The 25,523-nt window shown below is 48.5% G+C and overlaps 1 protein-coding gene across 2 annotated transcripts in view; it reads right to left on the bottom strand.

The window, feature by feature from the left end:
• The window catches only part of SH3PXD2A (SH3 and PX domains 2A), a 206,272-nt gene that overhangs the window by 162,758 nt on the left and 17,991 nt on the right, over positions 1-25,523 (bottom strand). For both annotated transcript variants that reach the window (XM_081158959.1, XM_081158958.1), the window contains exon 2: positions 151-231. In XM_081158959.1, the coding sequence (XP_081015085.1) occupies positions 151-231 (81 nt within the window). The remainder of the gene's footprint in view (positions 1-150; positions 232-25,523) is intronic.

Raw genomic sequence — 25,523 nt, forward strand, 5'->3', positions numbered from 1 at the left:
CCAGGGACAGGTTCCCTCATCTGTCCCTCTGCTCTGACCTGAGAGTTCTGAGGAGGTTTTCCGGATGAGTGAGAACATGAGAGAGGCCAGCCCACCAGAGACTAGGGCCACTGATGGAACTGGGCACCATTTGAGCTCAGACCAACTCACCTGCAGGTCAAAGAACTTGCTGTACCTCCGGTAGATGGTCTGGGATGTAGAGTCAGACCAGGTCACGTTGATGATGTATACCTGTGGGGTAAACATAAGAGCAGGTGAGTGGGCTACTAAGGCTGGGCTTCAAGCAGTAGCGGACACCATTTAACATGACTGTGGGTGCTCCATAGCCAGGACCATTCTTTTTCTCATCTCTGTCCCTTGGCCTAGTGCTGTGTCAGATACACATGAACGCTACACATATATGTCTAAATATACACACAGACACACACACACAGACACACACATACACATTTAGAAGGGTATTCAATAAAATGCTAGGGATGTTTATCTTAGGAGGGTAGGATTACAGGTGGCTTTAATTTCCTTCTTTTCATTTATATGTACTTTATACAATGAACATAAAATTGGTGTTGTTAAAAAAATTTAAGTAGCTAATTTCCCCTGGGTCTCAAACTTGGGATGAATGAGGTTGTGCAGACGCCTTTCACAACGGCAGGTGCCAGGGCCCCACCCTCTGAAATGCTGCATAAGCAAACTTGGGTCTGGGGAGCTCAGGCATCTACATTTTATTTTTAAAAATCTTTATTTTGATATAGTAGTTTTAGATTCACACTAAAATTGAGTAGAAAGTACAGAGTTCCCATATGCCCCCCCCCCCCAGGCACAGCCTCTCCCATGATCAACACCCAACCACAGTGGTACATGTTTTATAATTGGGCATCTATAGTTTTAACAAACCACTCCAGGGTGTTCTGCCGCAGTTGATTCTCAGGCCTTGCTCAGAAAACCTCTCAGGAGACCACAGCATTTCAGAGACCTGCAATTCACCTCTATCCCCAAGTCTTAGCTCAATGCCTGGCACAGAGCAGGTGCTCAGAAAACATCCTGCTCTGTTGAACAACCAAGCTGACCCTCTGGATGACACACAGATTTGCAGGAAAGATGTTGGCGCATGGAGGATTGGTAAACTTTTCGGAAATGAAGGCATTTCAGGACTCCATTTCCAATGTCACCTCAGTTCCCAAGCTCGGTCAGGCTCTCCAAGGCTGCTGCCTCAGGTGGCTCTGGAAGGCTCCCTTGCCCAAGAGGTGGGCAGGACTGCTGTCCGGAGAAGGAGAGAAAAGTCCCAGGCCTACTGAATTTGGCCTGCTGCTCCCTCCATTTTTGTCCCTTTTACCCGAACCCATACCAAAGGCACACCCTCCTGGGAGAGGCCTCAGTTAGAGCAAGGGGTCCCCTCACACAGCCTCGGGGCCGTTCTGCTGAATGAGAATCACTGGGAGCTTAATGAGAAATCCAATTTCTAGGCCTCTGTCTAGCAATTCTGATTCAGCGGTCTGGGGGGATTCCACCAATGAGGAAAGCTAAGTGGGCAGAGAAGCTGGGGGAAGAAGGAAGGAGCATTTAGACACCCTGGCACCAGGGTAGCTGACTTCGCCATGAAGCAGGACTGTCTTAGTCTGCTTGGGCTGCTATAACAAAATACCATCTACTAGCTGGCCTAACCTACAAATATTTATTCTCACTGTTATGGAGGCTGGAAGTCCAAGATCAAGGTTCTTGGTGAGGACCCCCCTTCTGGCTTGCAGATGGTCGCCTTCTTGCTGTGCCCTCACATGGTAGACAGAGGGGCCTTTAGTCTCTTCCTCTTCTAATAAGGGCACTAATCCCAGTATTGAGGCTCCACATTCATGATCTCATCTAAACCTAATCACCTCCCACAGGCCCCAGCTCAATACCATCACACTGGGGATTAAGGCTTCAAAGTGTGAATTTGGGGAGGGACATGAACATTCAGTCCATAGCAGGGGTTTTGCACACAGGACTGTGAGGTTTTCTGTTTGGCTGTTCAGTTAACAGCCAAGGAAGTGAGCTCTGAATCCAGGCCCTTCTCCCCTCTGATCTCTAAGTCACAGAGTTAGCCTCATGCAGGGTGGAGTGTTTATTCTCAAATGCACCCAAGGAGAGGGCTGCAAAGCAAAGCAAATAGAGCTGAGTGATGCCAGCCTGAGATAGGGTATTTATGGCATGTTTTATGTGATGCTGATAAGAAGGAACATACAATAAAAGGCCATCCCTATCCTCACAAGCCAAAAATAAATTATTGACCTTTATTATAATAAATAGATAGGGATATGCCGTGCTTTCTATCCCATAAACATATAACATAAACATAAACATAAACATAAAATGGAGAGACCATTTAGGTACTAGTTACTACATTCAGCACAGTGTAAAACATTCATATGCATCAGTGCATTTAATCTTCAGCTCAATGAGGTAGCTGCCACTGATATCCCCATTTTGTACAGGAGGAAGCCATGGTTCAGAGAAGCTAAGTAACTTGCCCAAAGTCACACACATAGCAAAATACAGAGCAAAGGATTTGAACCCAGGTCTAGCTGAGTCCAATTCCCATACTTTTAACCACACTGGACTATCTCCCTATGGGTAGATTTAGGAATGTAGATATTTAAATCAAACTATTTGATCAGAAACTGAATGACATCTTTTTATTTATTTATTCATTTATTTTTTAATATGTCCATTGATTTCAGAGAGAGGAAGGGAGAGGGAGAGAGAGAGATAGAAATATTAATGATGAGAGAGTCACTGATCAACTGCCTCCTGCACCCCCCTGACTGGAGATTGAGGCCACAACCAGGGCATGTGCCCTGACCGAGAATCAAACCTCAATCTCCTGGATCATAGGTCGATGCTCAACTGCTGAGCCACGCTGGCGGGGCTGAATGACATCTTTTTAAGTAAAGCTCTAGATCATCTGAAGAGTATGTCCACCCTTTGTTTAGGGGGTGAGCCTAGAGGAACATGTGGAAGTCATGTTAATTCTGAGAGCCTGAGACCAGACAGAAGTCAACGGTCAGGAATGCTACAAAACCAGACCAACACAGAGGAAACCCTCATATACAACCGGCTAACTATGGCAGGATGCTCTGGAATTTTCACAGGGGTTATAACCCACCCCATTCTCTCCCTACCCCCGCTGCCTCTCAGCTTCTTCCAGTTGTATCTTCCCTCCCACCTGCCCTTCCTGAAGGTCCTGGGCAGAGAGCAGATGCTGTGCATGACCAGTTGCTGCCTTCCTGACCTCTGCCCTGATGGATACACCTTTAGGAGGTCCCAAGTGACCTCACCCACCCAGGACAGAGCCTGCACTTGCCTGCAGGCCATTAGACAGCAGTCTATCTCCCCGGCCAAGCAAGCAGGGTCTGGAGGAAGGGCTTCACTGGGACTTAGCACGATCCGTGCTCTGTCCTCTCGAGTAATTAGGGGCTTCTCTTCATCTCCCAAAAAGAATTAAACACAGGCTCATAGCCTCTGACAGCTGGGAGACCTCTCCTTTGGCAGAGGAGGAACCTAGGCCCCAGGAAGCGGATCGGCCAAGGAAGAGGCAGATTCTGGAGTCAGCCACACCTGGGTTTCTCTCAGGACCCTCTAGCGGCTGTGAGACCTCAGCCCAGCTGCTGGGCCCTTTGGCTCCTCCTGTATTCTATGGGCACAGCCTTGGGGGCTGCCCAGCCTGATAAATATACTGGTTATCATCACAGGTGTGCTCACGCCATTAGTGGCAGAGAGGGGACAGGAACCCAGACCTCCCAGTTTCCAGTCTATGACTCACAGCGCATAACCAGAGCACGCCTCCCTTGGAAAAGTCCTTTCCTTTCTACTCTTCAAAACAGTGGAAAAGTCACAGGGAGTCGTCTAGGTCTAACCCTTGACTTCAACCCACACAAAAGACAAGCCTTGTGGAGAAATAGCCAGAGGACTGGGGTGAGGGGAGAGCTGTCCATGTGACCCCTGTCAGCCACAGCCACCAGGACAGGACACGCCTGTGCTTCCCCTCAAATACTTTTCTTTCCCTATGGGCAAAGACTTGCTCCTGCTAAAGTGGGGTGGGGGCAGGTAGAAGAGGGTATAGGGGGATAAATGGTGACGGAAGGAGACTTGACTTTGGATGGCGAGCACACAATACAGTATACAGGTGATGGATTATAGAATTGTACACTTGAAACATTGGTTAATTTTATTAACCAATGTCACCCCAATAAATTCAATAAAAATTTTTTAAAAATTAGAAAAGAATTGCTCCTGCTAACATCTTGTACTTCCTCGGGGCATGAGGGTGTCTCCAGTGTAGAGATGGGGAAATGAATCCATATTCCCAGATTCTCCCAAACCTCTGAGATTTGCCAGAGACTCCCGGAGCCTACCCTCCTAGACAGTCTAAAGCCTGAGCCCACAGATCTGAGGCCAGTCTCCTGCCCTCTTTTTCTCATGTGAGCAGGAAGCACCTCTGCTTTCTTCCAAACCTTGAACATCCCAGATTATCCCTGCAGATGAGCCGGGTATACACAAAATTCCAACCCAACCCACACTCCCCTGGCCCCCTCCCACATCAGAGTTTCCCAAGCCTCCCTGAGCTGGCGCTGCTGGCCCTGGAAACCCTAGCGATAAACCGCAGAGAAAGAGCAGGTGGAGGGGAAGGGGGACAGGGCAGAGTTCATCTGAGAAGCCAGTTCTGTTTACTGGGGCCCAGATAAACTTCTCTGGTCACAGGAATGGCCAAGATAACATTACCCAGCAGCTGTGTCTCCAGAAAGGTTTGCTATTAAACATCCTGCTTCCACACTCTTTGGAATTATGTTTCCCGGATGGAGTTTCCCTTCCTTCTGGATTTTAAACACCCATGGATTCTATTTCCCCCGTCTCTGGCCATTTAGCAGATGGCAGGCGTCTAGGAAGCCTCACTGTAGACCAGCAACTGCATTCAGCTTCCCCGGAGAGGAAGCTCCAGAGTCTCATGTCCTCTTGCCATGCTCAGCATCTACAGGGCAGAGTCTCCACCGCAGACACAGCTATGGAAACTCCCACCAGACACCTGCACAAAGGCTTGCTCCCACCAGCCCACCCACTCTGAGGCCATCTTGGGCTGCCTCCCATCTGCTCAGCTCATTAAGCCCAGAAATGTCTGAGGCTTCTGAGACTTCCACGGCTTCCAAATCTTGCTCCTTTCAACAAGAAAGCAGCCCTGATGCAAATCAGACCCGCAGCTCAACTCCACAGCACAGAGAATGAAGCCCAGCCCAGTTCCAGCGGCGGGATGTCCATGATCAGACCCGGGCTGCGACCAATTTAAAAAACAAAGTTATGGCCCAACCAGTCCTAGAAGGCCTAGGACCTGCCTGTGCTTAATTAGAAAGGGCCAGCAAGTACTTGGTGTTCAACTTTGCTGAAGGAAAGTACAGTTAGTTAGGGACAGGAGTTAAGAACTGTGGAGGAAATCATGTATCTTGGTGGCACTATGGCTCAGTTTAAGAAGGGAGGCCTTCTTTTCCCTGGACCCCAGCCGGCTGCCCCTGGCCCCAGGCCACATGTTAACTTATGACAACCTTCTTTAACCTGCTCACACCACCATCGGGTGGGATCAGCTGGTTAGGACTAGGGCTGTGGATTTAGGGAACGGCACCCACTTAGAAGCCTGGACGTGGAGGACGAGCTCTACCCCCGCATGCACATGCACAGGTTGGCTAAGGGTTAATGACCAGGTGGCAGGCCCTTCTGTCCTCAGATTACCCTATGCCAGGCTCCCTGTGGACCGCGTGTTTGTGGAGCAGTCGTAGTATAAGTGAACCTGAGACGAGCTCTGGGAGGGGCAGGGTGTGCGCAGGCAGAATGCTCTTCCCAGTGCCACTGGTCCAGCAGTCACCTCCCAAACACAGGCGCTGCAGCTGCAGACCATTTGGCCCTCCTCTGGGAAAAGGGGCTTTTCATAGGTACACGGAGGAGGCGATAGTCATCAGGCTCCTATGCAATATCAAACACCTTCGAAAGAGTCATGGGTCCCCATCACACTGTGCATGAATCACGGGTCTCGATTATTTATTTAATTTGGAGGGCAGGGGACAGGCAAGAGGGTTGGAAGAGGAAGCCATATGACTGGTGTCTCCATTTATTACTCTACAGTATGGCAATAACAGTGGCTACCTCCCTTTGGGCTGCGGTGAGAATTTAGTGAGCTAACTCCATATATCTCCCCACTAGAATGGAAGCTCTCTGAAGGCAGATCACGGCATGATCATGGCAAATCACGCTCAGCACAACACTTAACACCTAAGAGTTGCTCACTTCATGTCCACTAAATAAGTGAAGGAACAAAGCAACCAGCAAATGCCGAGTGAGTGCTTACCTGGTGTCAAGCTAAAGATCGAGGCAAAGTCCCCAGCCTCCAGGCCCTGACAGCTCAGCTGGGGCAGCCAGACTCACACTGACAATCAAGTGGGGCGCGGGGCAAGATGGAGCGATGGGGTGCCCAAAGGTGAGGCTCAGAAAGGACCAAAGGCAGTGTTGGCATCACAAAGGAGGAAGAAGGCTTTAAAAGTATTTGATGGGTTGAAATTTTAGCTCCAACATTTCCCTGCTGTGTGAGCTTGGGCAAGTGTCATAGGCTCTCTGAGTCAGCTGCCAAGTGTGGTTCACAATGGGAGCTTCCCCTGAAATGCGATGATGCACATGGGGCACTCAGCACAGGACCTGGCACACGGTAAGTGCTCAACGCACATTAGCTATTTAGACACCCAGGAAGAGGGAGATGGTGAAGCGGCTCCTTTCCATTGGCCGTGGGACAGGAATAGGGGTAGGGAAAGAGCAGAAAGTGGGAAACAAACACACATGGAGGCGGTGGGCCTACAACTAATAACGAGCTGACCTGGGAAAGTAGAAGAGCACAAATAACTCTGTTGCTGGGGCAGGGAAAACAATGCCCCCTCAGGAGCACCCTTCCCAAAGGACTGGTGACCTGTGGCAGGCCCCTCGGAGTCAGAAGCTTTTTTTTTTCTTGTTTCCTGGAGGGGACATGAGTGTATATAGTAGGCTCTCCCAGGATTTCCAAACCCTACGTGGACCTTCAGAAAAGGTTCAGCTATCAAAGTTCTGTCCTTCCAGTCCCCAGAAGTAGGAAAGAAACAGCAGGAAGAATCTGTTTTTACAAGTATTTCTCTAATATGCACGAACTATTGGTTTCATTAGGAATAACAACAGCCACGCCCATTGATTAAACACTTACAGTGTTCCAGGTATTGCTAAGCACTTTATTCAGGTTATCTCATTTAATCCTTACAGTGATTCTATGAAGAAAGCACTGTTATCATCTCCATTTCATAAAGAGACCTAGAGAGGTAACTGATCTACCTGAGGTCAGGTCGGAGGCATGTGCTGGAGCTCAAGTTCAAAGTTGGCGTTGACGCCATAGCCTGACTACTTTGTCTTCTTTAACAGCTACAATGGGTTAAGGCAGAGTCCCTGCCACAAGGGTTTGCCCTCGTGGTTCACTCCGATGCTCTGGCAACTGTTGCTTCACGCGTGGGTGACTAGTCTGGATGGAGGCCGCCCATATGGCAAGCATGTAAGGAACTCTGAGTGGGAACCCGCGCTCTAATTTGCGTCGTTTAGAATCAATCAGATCATCTACATGAAAAGTTGTGAGTCTCTCTGAGCCTTCATTCCCCATCCACAAAAGGGAGGTAGTAATGCTTGCCTCACTGTGGAGGTCACTGAGAACATGGGTAGAGACTCTGTAGCTGCTCAATAAAGGTGACCTCCTTTCCCCATCTTCCCCTTCAAAGTGCCTGGCATGGTCTTCTGCACTCTTAGAATTTTAGCCTCTCTCCTAGAAGTTTCTGGAGCCACCTATTAGCCGTGGTTCTAGAGAGAAACCCACTTTGGAGATTCCAGACCTCTGGGCCTGGTACCTGAGGGCACAAGGTTGAACCTTAGTACCTTTCTCCCTCCAACTCTGCCTCCGCCCTCTGGTCTCAAGCCAGCTTATCAGAGAAAACAGGTCTGACCACCTTGAACCAGCAGGTCCTCCGAAGGAAAGGCCCAGCAATGGGCAGTGGACATCTTCGGTAATGCCTAGGAGCCCAGAGAGGGTGGCAGTGTGCCGAGGCTAGGGGGAGGAGGGTCCCCTACTATGGACACTAAGAAAAACTCTCAGTGTACACTGACATTCAGGAGCTAGAATCGTGGATTACTTAAACAAACGTATCCTCTCCTGAACCATAAAAAGGATCACTCTCCTGGGCTTCTAAGAAAGGGTTGGAAAGGAAGACTGTCGCCCTGCACACTTCCAAATCAATGACTGACCCAAGCCCACCGACCTGGGCGCACACATCCTGTGAACGTGCCTCACTCCAGCGTCACACCCTGGAGAGCAAGGCAAAGGTTAACACACACAGTCTGGTTTCCTCTTCCTGGGAAACACATCGGCCAGGCAAGGCCAGAGGCCAGGGCCTCCTCCACACACAGCCTGCGGGGGAAATGACCCCGCCATTTCCTCCCCACCAGCTGCCACACTCACGCCTTCCTCTGTGCTGTGCTCAGCAAAGCTCAGCTTCTGACACAAGGCAAATAGCTGTCATTAGGCATTCTGTGGCATGGGGTAGACTGAAACAATCTTTTTGGAGAGCATTTTGGCAATCTCGATCCCAAATTTGCATTCCCTTCCATTCAACAATTTCGTCTCTAAGATTTTATCCACTCAGTGTGTGTCTGTGTGCGTATATATGTGTGTTGTGTGTGTTTATGTATGTAGAGGTGTTCACTGCTGCACTGTCTGTAACTGCAAAAAGTGAGGAATATTGAATGTCTATTGATTTTAAAAATGGTCAAATTATGATTCATACATCTGTTAAAGATGGCTCTTTCTGTGTCATTATGGGAAAATGTCCACAGGATAGAAAGAAAAGAGAAAAAAAACACAGATTACAAAAGAGTATGTGTACAGTATGATTAGGTTTATTTGGGGTGAGAAATGTGTATGGGGGTTTGTGTATGCGCACATATGTGTACATTATAAAAATCTGGGAAAAAACACACAACAAACTGATAATAGTGGTTATTTGGGTTAAGATAAGAAATGCAATAGTTTCACTTTATACTTTATAATTTATACACTTCCTATATTATTTTATTTCTTTTGAACATGTATGGTTTTCACAATTTAAAACAAGACTCCATCTTATAAAACAACTGTGTCCTCCTAGCCTGTCCTCTGGCTAATGCCAGCTCTTAGATATTCTGGTAATATCCAACATTTGCTCATTCTTGGGGAGTTCCTGAAGCCAAGGTCTGAAGCCCTGTCCACACATACAATTACCTGGGGTGCTTTAACTGCTCAGGTCCTACCCCATACCATTTAAATCAGAATCTTGGGCCTGGCCGGGCGTGGCTCCGCGGTTGACCATCAACCTAGGATCCAGGCAATCAGGGTTCGATTCCCAGTCAGGGCACATGCCTGGGTTGCGGGCTCGATCCACAGTCAGGGGCTTGCATGAGGCAGCCGATCAATGACTCTCTCATCATTGATGTTTCTATCTCTCTCTCTCCCTTCCCTTGCCTCTCTCTAAAATCAATAAAGATATATTAAAAAAAAAAAAAAAAAGAATCTTGGAAGGTGGGGTGGACACTGGTTGTTTTCAGAGCTCCCCAGGTGAGTCTAACAGATGTTACAGGTTGAGAACCACTAAGATGGACCAATACCTAAAAGATCACTGGAATAGCTGAAAAAAATACTCTTTAAATATAAAACAATATTATAGTGTAATTTGTATAATTAAGAGTCAGCCCTGCCTTCAAGAGGTCTAGTTAGGGAATGTGTAGTCAGTGCTTTTGCTCAAAGTTCTACCTCCAGTTTTGGAAGTCACCAGCTCAAATGGGGAAAAGAAAACAGGGAGACTGGGGTTCATTAGGTCTGAGCTGTAGCCATGCCTCTGCTTTCTTTGGCAGCCTGTGGCCGTCCCTGGCTCTGTGGGGCCTTCCTCAGTGACTGAGGGGTCAGAGTCCAGCCCTTCTTGGCTCCAGGAGGAACAGCTGAAAGAATTAGAGGTGCTGAGCCCAGAGAAGCATTCAGGAGACACACGACAGCTGGTTTCAAATATTTAAAGGACTGTCAATATGGGAGGTTCAACTCCAATTGTACCCAAAGGAAGGCAGTGGATAATAAATGCAAATTACAGGAAAGCAGGTCTTTGCACAATGTCAGGAAGAACTTTCCAACCAGAGTTGCCCAAGGATGAAAAGGGCTGTCTTGTAAAGTAATGGGATCGTCAGGGCAGGAGATGAGTGACCACCTGTCTGTGATGTTGCTAGAAAATCCCTTCCCACTCAGACCTCCAGCTTCCAACTCCATGAGGCTTAGAAAGTTTTAGCAAAATCCACTGGGAATGCAGCTGCTTCAACAAAACGTTTTCTGCTCTCAACAGCTATAAACGAAGCAGCAGCTGAGTTCCAGGCCCCACACTAGGTGCTGGACATAGCTGCAGGGAGCCAGACAGTCTGTTGTCATGCAGCTTGCATGGGGAGCCTCAGACACACATACGATCATTTCTGATGGTCCAATGATATGGAGTGCAGTGACAGAAACTGACTGCAGTGAAGGTGGCTACCTAGACAGATGGTCAGGAAAGGCCTCTCTGAGGAGAGGACGTTTGAGCTGAGACCTAAATTGAAGGAGCAAAGTGCTACTTGCCAACTAGAGTGAGTAGTGGGTGGCATCTCAGTTTGACTCAATCAGACGGGAACCCCATCTCACATCATATACAGAAATCAACTCAAAGTGGATCAAGTACCTCAATGTGAGCAATAAAACTATATAAGTCTAAGAAGAAAACATAGGCACAGATCTTCATGACCTTGGACTAGTCACTGGTTTCTAAGGTATGATACCAAAAACAGCAATCAAAAAAAGAAATAGATAAATTGGAGTTCATCAAGATTAAAAACGTCTGTGCTTCAAAGGACACCAGCAAGAAAGTGAAAGGACAATCTACAGAATGGGAGAAAATGTCTACAAATCATATTTCCAATAAGAAACTTATATCCAGAATATATAAGAAACTCTTACAACTCAATAATAACAAGATAAATAACCCAATTTAAAAATGGGCAAAGAACCCTAGCCAGTTTGGCTCCTGGGTTTGATTCTGGCCAAGGGCACATACCTCAGTTGCAGGCTCAATCGTGGTCCTACTCAGGACGCATGCGGGAGGCAACCAATCGATGTGTCTCTCCCACATTGATGTGTTTCTCCCTCTCTCTCTCTCTCTCCCTCCCACTCTCTCTGAAAAGCAATGAAAAAAATACCCTCAGGTGAGGATTTAAAAAAAAAAAAAGGGCGAAGAATCTGAATAGGCTTTTCTGCAAAGAAGATATATGAATGGCCAATAAACACAAGAAGAGATCCTCAACATCATTAGCCACCAGAGAACTGCAAATCAACAACACAATGAAGTACCATTTCACATCCACGAAGGTGAATATCCTTAGACAGACAGATAATAACAAGTGTTGGCAAGGATGTAGAGAAATTGGAACCTCCACACATTGTGGGTGGGAATGTGAAATAAATGCAGCCACTATGGAAAATAGTCTGGCAGGACCTTCAGATGGTTAAACATAGAGTCACCATATAACCCAGCAATTCTATTTCAGGGTATCTACCCAAGAGAAATGAACACTCATGTCCACACACAAAATTTATATGCAAATGTTCATGTCAGCATTATATTATAAAATAGTATATATATATAAAATCATAACCAAAAAGTGAAAACACAAATGTCCACCAACTGATGAATGGATAAATAAAATGGTGTGTTATAGCCATACAACAGAATATTATTCAGTTATTAAAAAAAAAATGAAGTTCTGGTACCCACTACAATAGAGTAGGCAAATCTATAGAGACAGAAATAAATTAGTGTTTGCTTAGGGCTGGGGTGGTGACATTGGAGAAAATGGGAAGGGACTGCTAACGGTCCCTTTGGAATGATGAAAATGTTCTAAAATTGACTGTCGTGATGGTTGCATATTATCTGTGAATATACTGTAAAAACCATAGGACTGTATGTTTTAAATGGATTAATTGTATGGTATGTGAATTATATTTCAATCAAGCTGTTTTTAAAATATTAGAAGGAAAAAGATGCCACTCTTGGTTAAGGAGTTCTAGCCAGGAAGGACTCCATTTCTCCATTCTCTCAGCCTACCTAATTCTAATCAGGACCCACCACCTCCTAGAAGCCTCCCTGGACTGCCTCGGCCCTGATGTTCCCTCTGTCCTTTCATCGGGTATACAACAGGCTTGTGTAGGTAGGCGTCATGTGACCTCCATTAGCCTGGGAAGAAACATCCTGGGCCTCTGAGATCCCCATGTTACAGATCACCAACACTGGCACATAGTAGGTGTACTTGGCTGATTAAGGAGAAAGCCTGGCTTAAAATGCACCTGGTTTCCCAGGCTCGTTAAGAAGAGACCGGGTTCTCTTCCACTGCACACTGGAAAGAACTGATGCCAACAACATCTTGCTCTCCTTGCCTAGAGAGTTCGCTGGCCCCGAAGGGCCTGGCGTGCAGTAAAACTTTCCCCATCAAGCAGCAAAACTGGGAATGCCATCAGCTCCTGTTTGGCTTCCAGGATTAAAAAAAAACTGCACTGAAAATCCACTCACCCTGCCCTGATGCTGAAAGTGCCCACAGGAGAGCTGACTGCAGAACTAGGTGAACTCTGCTCACCTCTAGAAACATGTTTCTCCTCCTGTTCTGAGCCTGCAGTTTGGCCCAGCCTCCTTTCATCTGACCCCACCCACCCTGTGCCCTCTTCCGGGCCTCACAGCTTCTCTGCCCACAGCCGACTCCCTCTTTTACTAAAACCCTTAAGGGCATCTGTATCAACAGCACCCACTTCAGCACAAGAGACGCTGATTGCCAATTTCATGCGTGTCTATTCCCCCAACCCATTCCCAGAACTGTCCTCAACTGTGCCACAAACTCCCTGACAGCAAAGATTTTATCCTGACTTCCCTTGTTTGCCCTATATTATCTAAGGATATTGGGCATGAGGTAGATCCTCAATAAAGACCTGTCACTTCTGTCTGATAAAATTCTGTTCAGTCCAGTAAAGCATCGAGTGCTTACTATGTGCTGGGCTCCGCTGAGGCACTGGTAAAGCCAAAGTCAAATAAAAACAGTCCTGATCCCAGGGAGGCTCCTGGACTGGTAAGCAAGATTGGCACTAACGGGTACTTGGCTGTGGAGACTAGATTGAGAGGCATGTATGATCCTGGGGAACACAGAGGAGAGGCACCGAGTGGAGATGGCTTCCTGGAGGAGGTGATGCTGGAGGTGAGGTGAAGGTGAGAGATGAGAAGGGTAAGCTGAGCTAAGATGAGGGGGTGATGGCGGCCAGAGGGTGTCCCAAGCAGAAGAAAGGGCACAAAGGCTGGTGGGTGGGGAAGGGAGTGCAATGGGCTTGAGCTGGGAGGAAAACCAAGGTGCAGCTGGGGTGGTTGGAGCCGAAAGCCCAAGGCAGTAAGGGGCAGGAGGTGAGCAGAAGAGTCCCTGGCTCTGAAGTTTGTGGGAATGGCAGGGGCAGGAGAGTCAGAGGGGAGGAAGGCAGAAAAGCCGAAGTCAAAGCTGAAGAGTTTCTTGGGTGGGAAACTTGGAATGCATTGGGGTTGGAGAGCGAGGGAAGAACAGGCATATGGGGAGATTTAAAGGCCGAAAGAAGAGACCAGGATGAAGGCCTCTAAGTGAGGAGCAGGCACGAAGGTGAGGCCAGTCTGGTGATGGGAGAAGGCAGGCAGGGAAATGAGTGGGGTCTGGGGAGGAGAGGAGACCAGGAGCTTAGGAGAGGACACCTGAAGATGGAGAAACCCCCACCCCGAAGGCTTCTGGAACCTCAGATGGACCACACTTGGGTGGCAGGGGAATGACTGGGACAGATCTCAGAGTTAGGAGTGGGGGGACCCCAGGTCGTGGCAGTGCACAGAGGCTTTGCTGCTCACTGGTGGGCAGTGCAAAGAGTGACTTAGACCTAGATCATTCGCTGCAGGGAGAGCGTAAGCAACTTAAAGGGACCGAGAAGTCAGAGGCTTTGCTTTACGCTACATTCACCCCCAGTCTCCAGATCTGAGAGCAAACCTATAAACGTCCTCTCCCTCCCCCAAACCTGGCTCGGGACACACAGCCATTTGGAATGAGGAAAGGGGTACCAGGTCACGTCTTCTGGGCCCCGACCCACATTTCCCAGCCCCTTTCTGCTGCGTGGCCGGAGGAGACCCTCTTCTCTGCCACAGCCAACTCGAGGACGTCATTGGCTCCCTGTCCCCTCTGGGATTGGGAGGAGGGACTTGCCAAGCCGGCTGGAGAAGAACCTCGCGCAGCGGCCAGGGAAGCCTGCCAGAGGCTGCATCTGGCCGGGCTTCCCGCACCGATTCCCCATCTGGCCAGGCATGGAGGTGAGACAGAAACACACAGTCGACCTCCTCCCCCAGCGCCCCCCCCAAAGTCACGTCATCCAGGCATTCCCTTGGGGAGGGTGGTCCCCTTCCTCTGACCTCAGCCTGTTTCACTTGGCCAGAGCCCACCCCCAGGGAGCAGGCCCCCTCCCCACACCCTCGCTCACACCCAGACCCATGCAGGGAAAGGCGTGAGCTATAGATTCCAGCCCTCCCAGGCTGCACACCAAAGCCCCAAGTAAGGGGCCCCCTCTCCCAGCCCTGTATTCTGAGATGCCAGCTGGGCTGCTGAGGCGGGCAGGGGGGCTAGGGGTTTGGGGCACTGGGCCAAAACACCACAGCCCCATCTCCCACCCTCTCTGTGGAATCCTCCTTCCAGCTTTAACCAAAGGATCAGGGCCGGGGAGGAAAAACAGGGAAACCCAATGCATGGCATCCAACAACTTTCAGTATTAAATCCTAGCTTTGCCCTGTATTTAGTGTAACAGTTTGGACAAATTATCTCATTTTCTCTGAGGCTCCATTTCGTTGCTTGTAAACGGAGGTTAATAAGAGCACATGCCTTGGACAGTTTGCATAAGGATTAAGTGGGAAAATGCATGCAAAGTGCTTAGCACAGGCCTGGCCCAAAACAAACACCCTACTATGGCAGTTCATTCCTTTTCTTTCCTGGCTCCCTCCTGGCAATGCCAATGGAGGCACAATCTCTGTCAGCTTGCTCCACATACAAGTGGTAAATCTGTTATTATTTTATTACTGATTTTATCTTTCTTATTTACTTTTATAATTTTTTTATCCAGGGAAATAGACAACTAAGCTTGGATGTTATATCTACTGTGCACACAAACAACTTTAGTAGATTGGTTATTTGGAATACACTCTCTAATGGGGTGCTTCCGACGCAGATACAACCCCCAGCAACGTAAGCCCCCCACAGAAATTCTGGAGGTCTCCCCATAGCTACACACATACACGCGTTCTTTCTCAGCATCTTACTGTGCTCCCCCCTCCCCTAATCCCAGAAGCAGTGAGTCCAACACCAAGCCCCCAACACAGCCATCTCATCACAAGCAATGCCCTAATGTACTGCCCAGCACTGGGATGGGTGTGGGGCAAGACTTTTACACCTTGTTAACATCGAGAGCCCCAGGAAGCTCATAGCAAGCTCAGGACAGTCCTTTGGAGGGCAGGGAGGCAGTCCCAGAGGAAACTGATTGAAACACCACCAAGCCCCCTTGGAGACCAATCTCCACTCCCCAAGAACAACCCTCTAAATCCAAAGTAATAAGTTGAATCTCCCAATAGAAAATTTTTTAATGTGCCAAGAATGTAAATAGCATTTATCCAAAAAAGAAATCCAAACGGCAGGTCCATCATGAAAAGATACTCAACCTCATGTGTCACTGAGAAAAGAAATCAGAACTATAAGACATTATTTTTCTTTAGCTGACTGGCAAAATATTCAAGTTCGGTAAGCCCCAGGGCTGATGAAGGCATGAGAAAATAGATCTGTCTCATTCGCTGTAGGAGGGATGTGAATTCTTTTAGGCAGGCCACTGGCCAACATATATCAAAATGAGAAATGCAAACTCTTTGACTCACCAATTCCCTTGCTAGAAAATGATCCTCGGATAAACTCACGAAAATGTGTCAAGTTCTATGTTCAAGGACATTTCTGAGAGTATCCATCAAGTTGTTCCAGGATACTGTCAGAATTAAATACTGTGCAACTATCCCAAGGGCTAGATTGTCTACGTTTGCACCTAGGAGCAGTGAGAAGAGCAAGGTGCAGAAAAATCAATTCTTTTTGCATAAATACTCTTTAAGGCAGTGTTGGCTTGGCCTAAGTGTCATTCCTTACCCTGGCCTTTATCTGTCTGGCTTTAACCACTTCCCTTACAAGACTGGGAACCTGGTCCTGGTCAGCCAAGTCACAGAGCACAACAACTTTCATGGCACCTGAGAAAGGGATGGAAGCCACCCTAGCAAGTTCCAAGCAGGCTCTATGCCAGAGGCAGCCATCCATACACAAGCTCAGCGAATGCAGACACAAACCCTGTGCATGGGCACAAGTAGTGCCTCCATCTCAGAAGAAGATGCTGAGGTTCCTAGAGGTTAAGTGACTTGCCCAAGGTTACGCAGTTGGGATGTAGTGGGCTTGGATTCCAACCGCTGTGTTCTTTCCAACTCACAGCACAGTCTCAGGCCTCACACTCCACCTCACTGACTCCTGGAAGGCTGAGGGAGCTTGGGGCGCCCCAGGATTGGGAGGCAGGGAGGATCCTGCAGAGGGGGCTGAGCTGAGGGAAGGAAGGCAAGTGGGTAGAGGGCAGGCCTCCACTGGGACAACCAAGGCAGGCCAGTCGGCTTGCCAAGGCCTCACTCATTACTGCAGTGATGAAAAGAGACATTTTAGCACCCACACCCCAAAACCACACCTGGGAATGCTCCCTCAAGTTGTCCCAATGCCAGTTGGAGGTTACTCCCCAGCCCCTAGGAAGACACTCACAGGCTTACCAGGTATTTTGAAAGCTTAAAGCCTTATGGAATATGCCCAATATGGCACTCTCTTGGATGGCCTCTTCCCCGTTGACCCTCCAGGACCAGACACCCTCTTCCTTCTGCAGAAATCTGCAGAGGACACAGGAGATGTCCAGAGGACCTTGAAGGGAGAGTGGGGTTTGCTCTGAGCTCACTCAGCTCAGCACTTCAGGCATGAAGCCATATCAGTGGTATCATCACTCTGATTTTGCAAGCAAAGGCACCTGGGCTCTGAGAGGTTGCATGGTGTGCCTAAGGTCACAGAGATATAAACCCAGATGCATGCCCAGGTCCGCTGGACTCCAAAACTTCTGCATTTTCCATTGTGCGATGCTGCCTCTTGGATTTCCTTACAGAAGTCTCCACTCAGTTATGTGTCTTCTCAGGACTGTGCCCAGAACCCCATCCCAGGCTCCCAGTGTGTTCCCCAAGCTCCTTCCTGCCAGCAGACAGCTTCAGACCTACTGGGAACATGGAGACTTTGGGAAACAGAGAGGAGCTCAGGAGCCCATGATTTTGGTGGAATCAGCTCCCAATGTAGGATGTTTTTCCCTAGAGAGCATAGTTCCTTCCAGTGCCCCCCCCCCCGCCCTGCAGTTTATTTATTTATTTTTCTTTTTTAATCTTCACCCAAGGATATGCCTTCATTGATTTTATAGAGAGAAGAAGGAGAAGAGAGAGAGAGACATCGATGTGAGAGAGAAACATCCACTGGTTGCCTCCCTTACACGCCCCAACAGGGGACTGAACCCACAACCTAGGCATGTGCCCTGACCAAGAATCAAACCCGAAGCCTTTTGGTGCACAGGACGATGCTCCAACCAACTGAGCCACCCGGCCAGGGTCCCACGCACCCTTTAGAACCCTGTTCAGGGTCTACCAACAGAGCAGGCCCTGCCCTGAGTTCAGAAGAAAAGGCCATTCCTGGGTTTCACCTTAGCTGGCTGTAAGATGGGTATCATGGATATCACAACAATAAAAGGGAACCACCTTCCCCAGTTGTGCTGAAGATCCTGAAGCACCTCACTCCCTCCTACCACTGAGCCTTTGCCAAATGTTGTTCCCTCTGCCTGGAACTCCGTTCTCCCTCCTTCCGAATTTGCACAGCTGTCTCCTGTTCATGCTTCAGAACATCCTGTTCCTTTCCAGTTGGTTCCTGACCACAGTCCATCAGTGCACATCCATATACGTAACTCTGGTTAATGCTGGTCACCCCAATCAGTCTGTAAGCTCCCTCCTCACCTGGCATGCAGGAATCTTGACATGGTGCCTGGCATACACTAGGCACTTAATAAATGCTTGTTAGATGAATGAAAGATCAGAGAAAATGGATATAGGCATGCTTTTCACAAGGCCAACATGGCTGAGCCAATACATGGTCACCGTTAGGGAACTGGGAGATGCTGCCTGTGAGGTGCTGGGAGGGCAATTAAAGGGTGTGTTTCAGATTGGGCAGGAGGTAGAGAGAAGCAGAGAGCATGGAAATGATCAAGGGATGAATCCAGGTCCTTCCAAATGAGATGTCCCAAGGCTAATCTGTCATCCTGACAGGTTCACACCCACTGTAAATGACCGCATCTAATGAATTACCCAGAAAGTTCAGGAAGTTTGAGGTAGAGAAGGGGCAGGAAGAGCTGGAGGGGTGGGAGGACATCACTTCCCTGGAACCAAAGAAACTTGGCCTTCAGCAGCCACTACATGTCATTAGCTATAATACAGAGATGATGGATTTGGGACGGTGATGAAGACTGGGCCAATAGCTCACTCATGAGAGAGCTGTTACTCACTCATGGGAATTCCTGCCTTTGCCCACATCTTCCTGCTTCCCCGGGCCTGGATATTTGCTCCTTCCTGTCTCTCTCCTTACCTCTTAGCCCCCTTCAAGCCCTACCATCCCCGACAACTCTACTAAAATGGAGTATCTATAGTGGTGTTGGGCAAAGAGAATGTGCTCTGGAGTCAGACATGTGAGGTCAAGCCCAACTCCACCTCCCATGAACTGTGTGGTGTTGAGCATATTACATAACCTCTCTGAACCTCCATCCAGAATATGTAAAATGAACCTCACAGGGTTACTATGAGAATTAAAAGAAATCATGGATACAAGGCACTCAGCCAGAGCCTGGCTCACAGGATGTTCAATGCACCACAAGTTCCTTCCAGTCCCTCCCTAGACCACCCATGGAGTTTTTTGTACCCAATTCTGCTGGGCCTGAGAACCCACAAGGAAGTGTTCTCTCTACACCTGAATTGTGAGATTTTAGAGGACAGGGCTGTGTCCTGGCCATCTCTGCATAGTCCTTAGTCAGAGGGGGCAGTGTTGGAAAGCACAGGCCTAGGTTTGAATCCCAACTCTGCCGTGTACTGTCTACGTGACCATGGGCAAATGTTTCTATGCTTGCTGGAGCCTCTGCTTCCTCATCTATAAAATGGGAATAACAAAAGTGGATGGTACTAGTCCTGCCTTGTACAGGGCTGGTGTGAGGCTTCAATGAAGGTCCCCATGTACAGTGCTTGCACAGTCCCGGGCGAAGAATTCAACAAAAGCTGGTGACCATGCCTATCACCCTGGCAAGGCCCAGCATGGGCAGGCACAGCTTCTGGGAGCGAGGGAGGAAGTCTGTAACAAGATGCTGCGGTTCTCTGTGTCACCACTTTGAGTCAGGACGGGCCGCTGAGCCCACGCATCACCACGTAGGTGGCCACACCCAGCAGAGGGAGAAGGCTTGTGCTAGCGGAGAGAAAGCTAGGAAGCTAGTCAGAGTGCCAAGTCCCAACTCGGCAGAAGGAACAAGAGTCCATTCCCCACACCTGGGAGGCCTTACCGATGATTCATGGACAACATTCTCAGGTTTAAGAACATTCTCACATTGCAAGCCCGGTGAGCGGTTTTACTGCCACTCCCCAAATGAGCTTCCCCCAGCTCGTTAAAGCAGGCAGGCCAGCCGCTTAGAACTTGGTCAACTTCGAAGCATCGTCTTCCCTGAGATAACCCAGCCTAACTTTTTAATAAAAGCAAGATGATTCCTGGTCTCTTTCCAATGAAAGTCAGGCTGCCTGGCCTACAGCTTTCCCCCGGCTTCACAAGCTCAACCCGGTAAAGGGAGGTGGGCTGGAGATGCCAGGATCTCATCGCTCAGATACTCCACTGCTGGGTCAAAGGGCCCCTCCTTGGCTGAGACACTGCCTGGAGCCCAAGGGCAGGGCCTCTGCTAGAGCCATCAGCCCCATGGCCAGAGTGTCCACCTTCATTTCAGACGCAGGATGAGGAGTCTCTTCCTGTGAATCTGCCTTTCGGGTCCTGTGAGAACAAAGGGGGTCTCTGTTCTGCGCTTCCTCCCCTCCTCCTAGCCTCACCCCCAGCCCGAGTCACAGTCGGACCACTGCTTGGGTGAGCCACGGTACATACACTGGTGCATTAATTTATGTCTCAGGTGAAAGGCGCTGTCGAAACTTCTGCAGCCGCATGTGGCACACACATACACACACTTTGTGTTTCCAGGGGTGCAGTCACCCGTCACAGCTCATGCTGTCTTGATAGTTCTTCCTTCTTTTGAAGTCTCCACCACATCTTCTGCCCACTGAGTGGGAAGTTCCATGAGGCCGGCTTCTTATTTTCTTAACACAGTGGAAATATTTGGCCTTTTCCATAATATTTAGCTCTCCTGATACAATACATAGGCGGCATTTTTTTTTTTAATGTTGTGTTTTCAAGGGACTGTTTATTTAATGGCGATCTGTAGGATACCACACACTGCTATGGGCAGCAAGCCCTGCAGGCGGGGGTGGGGTGAGCAAAGGAACCATCTAGAGTGTTGTGCTCCCAACCCAGTTCTGGGACACACGCTGGCATCCGGTCTTCTCTACAGAGTGTAGTTTATTATGCCTCTTTTAAGTTAAAGAGGCTCTCTGAGTCACTCCTCCAAGACCCCCCACCCCCAAAAGCAATAAATGGGACTAAAATGAACACTTTGTGAGGACAAGAAGGTAATGCCACTTTTTAAAGGGAGGGTCATTTGTTTTTTAAATAGGTCTGGTTCTAGCCTTTGAAGATGAGGGATTAACATGTAATCCTGTGTCAACCACCCAACAAGTATTTACTGAGCACCTGCTAAGTGTAAAGCTCTGTGGAGCAAGGTGGGGGAGGGGGGGCTCACAGTGTAATTGGACAGATCAGGCAAACACATAACACATATCTAACATCGGACCTAAAGCCACATTTACGCCTTTCTGGAACCAGAAAAGGTATAAGACTTCAATAATAGCCCACTCCAGCAACTGCCATAGGACAATTATAATTATCAACCAAACGGTTCAACCCAAAAGTTGGACAGTATCTAGATAATTATTTCCTATAATTATCCCCAGCAAACAGGCCCAACTTATTTCCATTTGCAAACAAGGCTTCAGGCCACAATTTAAACAGAGCTAAATCCCAAACCTGGCTTCTGTGGTGGGAGTAACATCCGGGGAGGGTCTGCAGCCCTACCCCCACCGTGGCAGACAGGTGAAGCAATACCTTTCAAGGGCCATTCCTGCCTCAATACACAGAATGACCAGGGAGCCTTCGAGGCACTGAGCAAAGTGGGAAAACAAGATAAGAAGGGCTTATTTCAGATTAAGTTGAAAAAACAAAGGAGGTTTAGTTTTGAAAGGCTGGTTGAGTTCTTGGAAGATAATGGAGAGAGGTTTTAGGTTTCTGGTCCCATTAGTGAGAACTAGGTAGGGAATTATGAAATTACAAGCAAGGGAGACCGGCCAGGAAGGAATGATATGAAGACATGAAAATTCATTACGTCTTCCAACCTCAGTTGGATTGTCCTTGGGAAGAAGTGCCAGCCGCTTGGCAGGTCCCCTCTGGAAGGGAGAGAGGAAAATGACCTACTCTTCTGGGTAATACCAAGTGCTGGGGGGGATGTAGGGAGATGGGGACCCTGGCTCACTGCTGAGAGGTGTATAAACTGCAAAGCCGTTCTGAAAAGCAATATGGTTGGACTGATTTAAACTAAGTCTGTGCATGCACTGTGCCCCAGCAGCACTCCCCCCTCCTGGGTGTACATGCTGGAGAAGACTCTGCAGTCTGCCTGGGGTGCAGTCTGCCAGGGGTGCAGTCTATGGTGTGTTTACTGCAGCAGTGTTTGCAGTAGAGAGCACTGGAGGCAACCTCAGTGTCACTGAGAGGGGAGTGAATAAGTAGACTGTGCTGGGTGCCGCTATGGAACACTGCAACAGTCAGAAACAACAGACGCAAACAGTGCTAACAGATCTTATAAACATATTATGGAGTAAAAAGGGAAATTACCAAACAAAATCTACAGCACAATACGAATGGAGATTACAAACCACACACTCAAACAGCACAACCTATTTTCTGAGTTTGATATAAACATGGGTTTACATTAAACAGGTTAGGGTGGATGCTTCAGCGGGAAAGGGACAGGAGTCAGGATTGAGGAGAAAGGGGGAAAATAGAAATAAAGCAGGAGGAGGGTTCTGCTATGATGACAATGGGCAATGAATTGAAAAATAGAAGCAAGAGGATAGGAAACATCTTCATTTAGGAAGTGGAACAGGGTTATACAAGAAGATAAGAGGAATGGTGAAAAGTGGGGAAAACCTGGACAGAGAAAGGCCACAAGGCCAGATTTCCACTGGCTGTGCGGAATCACATCCCTCTGGCGCTAACACCACTGTCTGGGTCCATCCTTCCGACCATAAACCCCCTAACGAGGCTGCAGGTGATAGAGGCTTAATCTTAAAGCAGAACGGAGTCAGCCTTGCAGGCAGGCTGCAACCCTACCCCACCCCCAGCCCACCCGTTGGGTTACGGGTGGGCTGGTCTGGATGCCTGATGAGGGCTATTGACGTGCCTTTCGTTTCTCTTTTACTCAGTTCAGTGGTTCTCACGCTGCACAGAGTCAAATACAAAGTGCCCTTGACACTGAACTGGATGGGCCATTTAAGAGATTTTTAAGGGGGATATTGACCCTCCTCGCTGACTTGAGAACCTGGCCCACATATCAGATGAGGCTGCACCACACCGCCATCACCTCCCAACTGGTCTTCCAGGTTTCTCCAGTCTCTTGAGTTCAATCAATCCTTCACACCACGTGTGGGGTTTCATCTTTAAACACACACTGGGCTGTGTCAAGCAACACCTCCCGAGGCTCCGTGTACTTGCAGGGAAGTCTGAACTCCCAAACACAACATTCCAGCCCTGTACCCCAGTCTCTCCTGGTGCCCCAGTTGCCACATCTGGGTTCCTCACTGCTCCCCATCGTCTGCCTGCTCTACCCCTGCCTCCCCAGGGGTGGCCTACCTTTCCCCCGTTCCTCCTTCAGTAACCTAAGGATTAAGATCAAAAGCTCAGGAGCCCAGGACGCCTGGCTCTGACTCCCAGCCCCATCGACCCCTGGCTCTGCTACCCTGGCCAAGTCTCTTCCCTCTGGGTTATTACCTACCTCACAGGGTTGTTGTGAGAATTAAATGGGAGAGGGAAAAAAAGCCCTCAACAGTGTGGGCTACACAGTAAATGGCCCATTAAAACAGATATGCATGTACTCATGTGTGCACACACCAGGTCCCATTGTGGTGAACAGTTCCCTCCTGGAAGCTTCCATACCACCTGCTGTTGTATCTCCGCAGAACATTCATTTCATCCTACTTAGCTAGCTCATGTGGGGGTCTCTCTCTTAGACTATAGTTCTACAAGGGCAAGAAGGGAGTCTTTTTTTAAAAAAAATATGTTTTTATTGATTTTAGAGAGGAAGGGAGAGGGAGAGACAGAAACATCAATGATAAGAGTCATCCACTGGCTGCCTCCTACACGCCCCCCCACTGGTAATTGAGCTTGAAACCCCGGCATGTGCCCTGACCGGGAATCCTACTGTGATCTCCTGGTTCGTGGGTCGATGTTCACTCACTGAGCCATGCTGGACAGGCAAGAAGGGAGTCTTGATATCGTTCCCCCATCCAGTCCTCCCACCCTACTCAAGCCCTAAATTCCTAGCAGAGGCTAATTTAGTCTGCTAAGCAATAGGGAGACACTGAGGGTTGTTGAGCAAGAAAGCGACCCAGCTAAAGCAGTGCCACAGAAGGTTACTCTGGTGTGCATCTGCCAGGTCCACTGGGAGTTGGACCGACTACAAGGGTTGAGACCCCTTAGGGAGCTCCAGACTGAAGTCCTGAGCGGTGGTGCCAAAGGAGTGAAAGCGATGGAAAATGAGTTCCCAGCTGACCACAGCAGCAGTGAGGTTCCACTCCAAAGGCAACCACCACACCTCAGTGGATGCTATCCTCTTCCTAATATACAGTGAACTCCGCTAAGGCATTGAACAGATCAGCTCCACTCCGAGGTGGGCTCTTTACCCAACAGAAACCCCAGACTCTCTTACCTGTCAATGTCCCTCCAATAATTTATCCTACAGGAATTGTAGCCCAACTTCCCAAAGATATATATGGATGTTTGGGGCAACATTGTGTACAATGTCAAAAAAGAAAAAAACAGTTGGAAACAATATAAATGTTAATGGGGGACAGTTTTTTAAAATTATAATTCCAAAGAGCTTATATGCATATATGCATTGCCCATGAACACAGACAATAGGGTGGTGAAGGCCTAGGGGGGGACAGGAACCAGGTGGTGGGGGGCAAGGGGAGGAAAAAAGGGGAAGACATTTGTAATACTCTCAACAATAAAAATAAAATAATTCCTTACTCTGTACTTCCGAACTGCCTTGAAGGTGTGATGATAAATTTCCGAGTGCTTTAAGACAGTTTCAGATGGGATTTTGTTACTTGCCGCTGAACGCCTCCTAACAGATTCCCCAGTTTTGCATTGGGCCAGCTCTAGCTCGAGAAGAAATAAATGCAGTCTGACTCCACACAGAGGACTCCAAAGCACTTGGTGACTTCCCCATGAACTGCCCCCAAGAGAGAAGTCCCATGACCCTGTGTCTCCAGGGAAGAGAGCTTGACCAGGAACACAGCAACTTTCACCAGAAATTGGTAAGGGGGCTGGGGAGTTAGTCAACATTAAAAAACAAATAAAGATACTTTTCTTGTTTCTCTCTCCATCCCCCCTCCCGGAAGGAGAGTCCCTGGGGCACAGATCAGTGAAGGCTTTGCTCGGTTTCCACCCTTCCCCCACACTGCTCGCCAGGCCAGAGGAAGTAATGGGAATAAACCGCCGACAAGTTCATCATTTCCCTAAAAGACCGGCCTTGGTCAGCTTCAAGGTGGTAGGGGGGAAATCCATTCCTATCACTTCTATGCCAGTCGCCAACTCTAGGTGTCTGCGCTACTCTTATTATCCCTACTTTACAGATAAGGCTCTGGGAGATTAAAGAACCTGTCCAATGTCACATGGCTGCGTCGGACTCTGAGAGGCCTGTAAGTGCTGCACCATATCACATCCTAATCCAAATCAGCAGAGAGCCAAACAAACCCATAACCATTATTACCACTGTGTTAACACCCAATAATAATAGAATTAAGGCTGAGAACTTA

Source organism: Miniopterus schreibersii (assembly GCF_964146895.1).
Source record: "Miniopterus schreibersii genome assembly, chromosome: 14".
NCBI classification, from domain to species: Eukaryota; Metazoa; Chordata; class Mammalia; order Chiroptera; family Miniopteridae; genus Miniopterus; species Miniopterus schreibersii.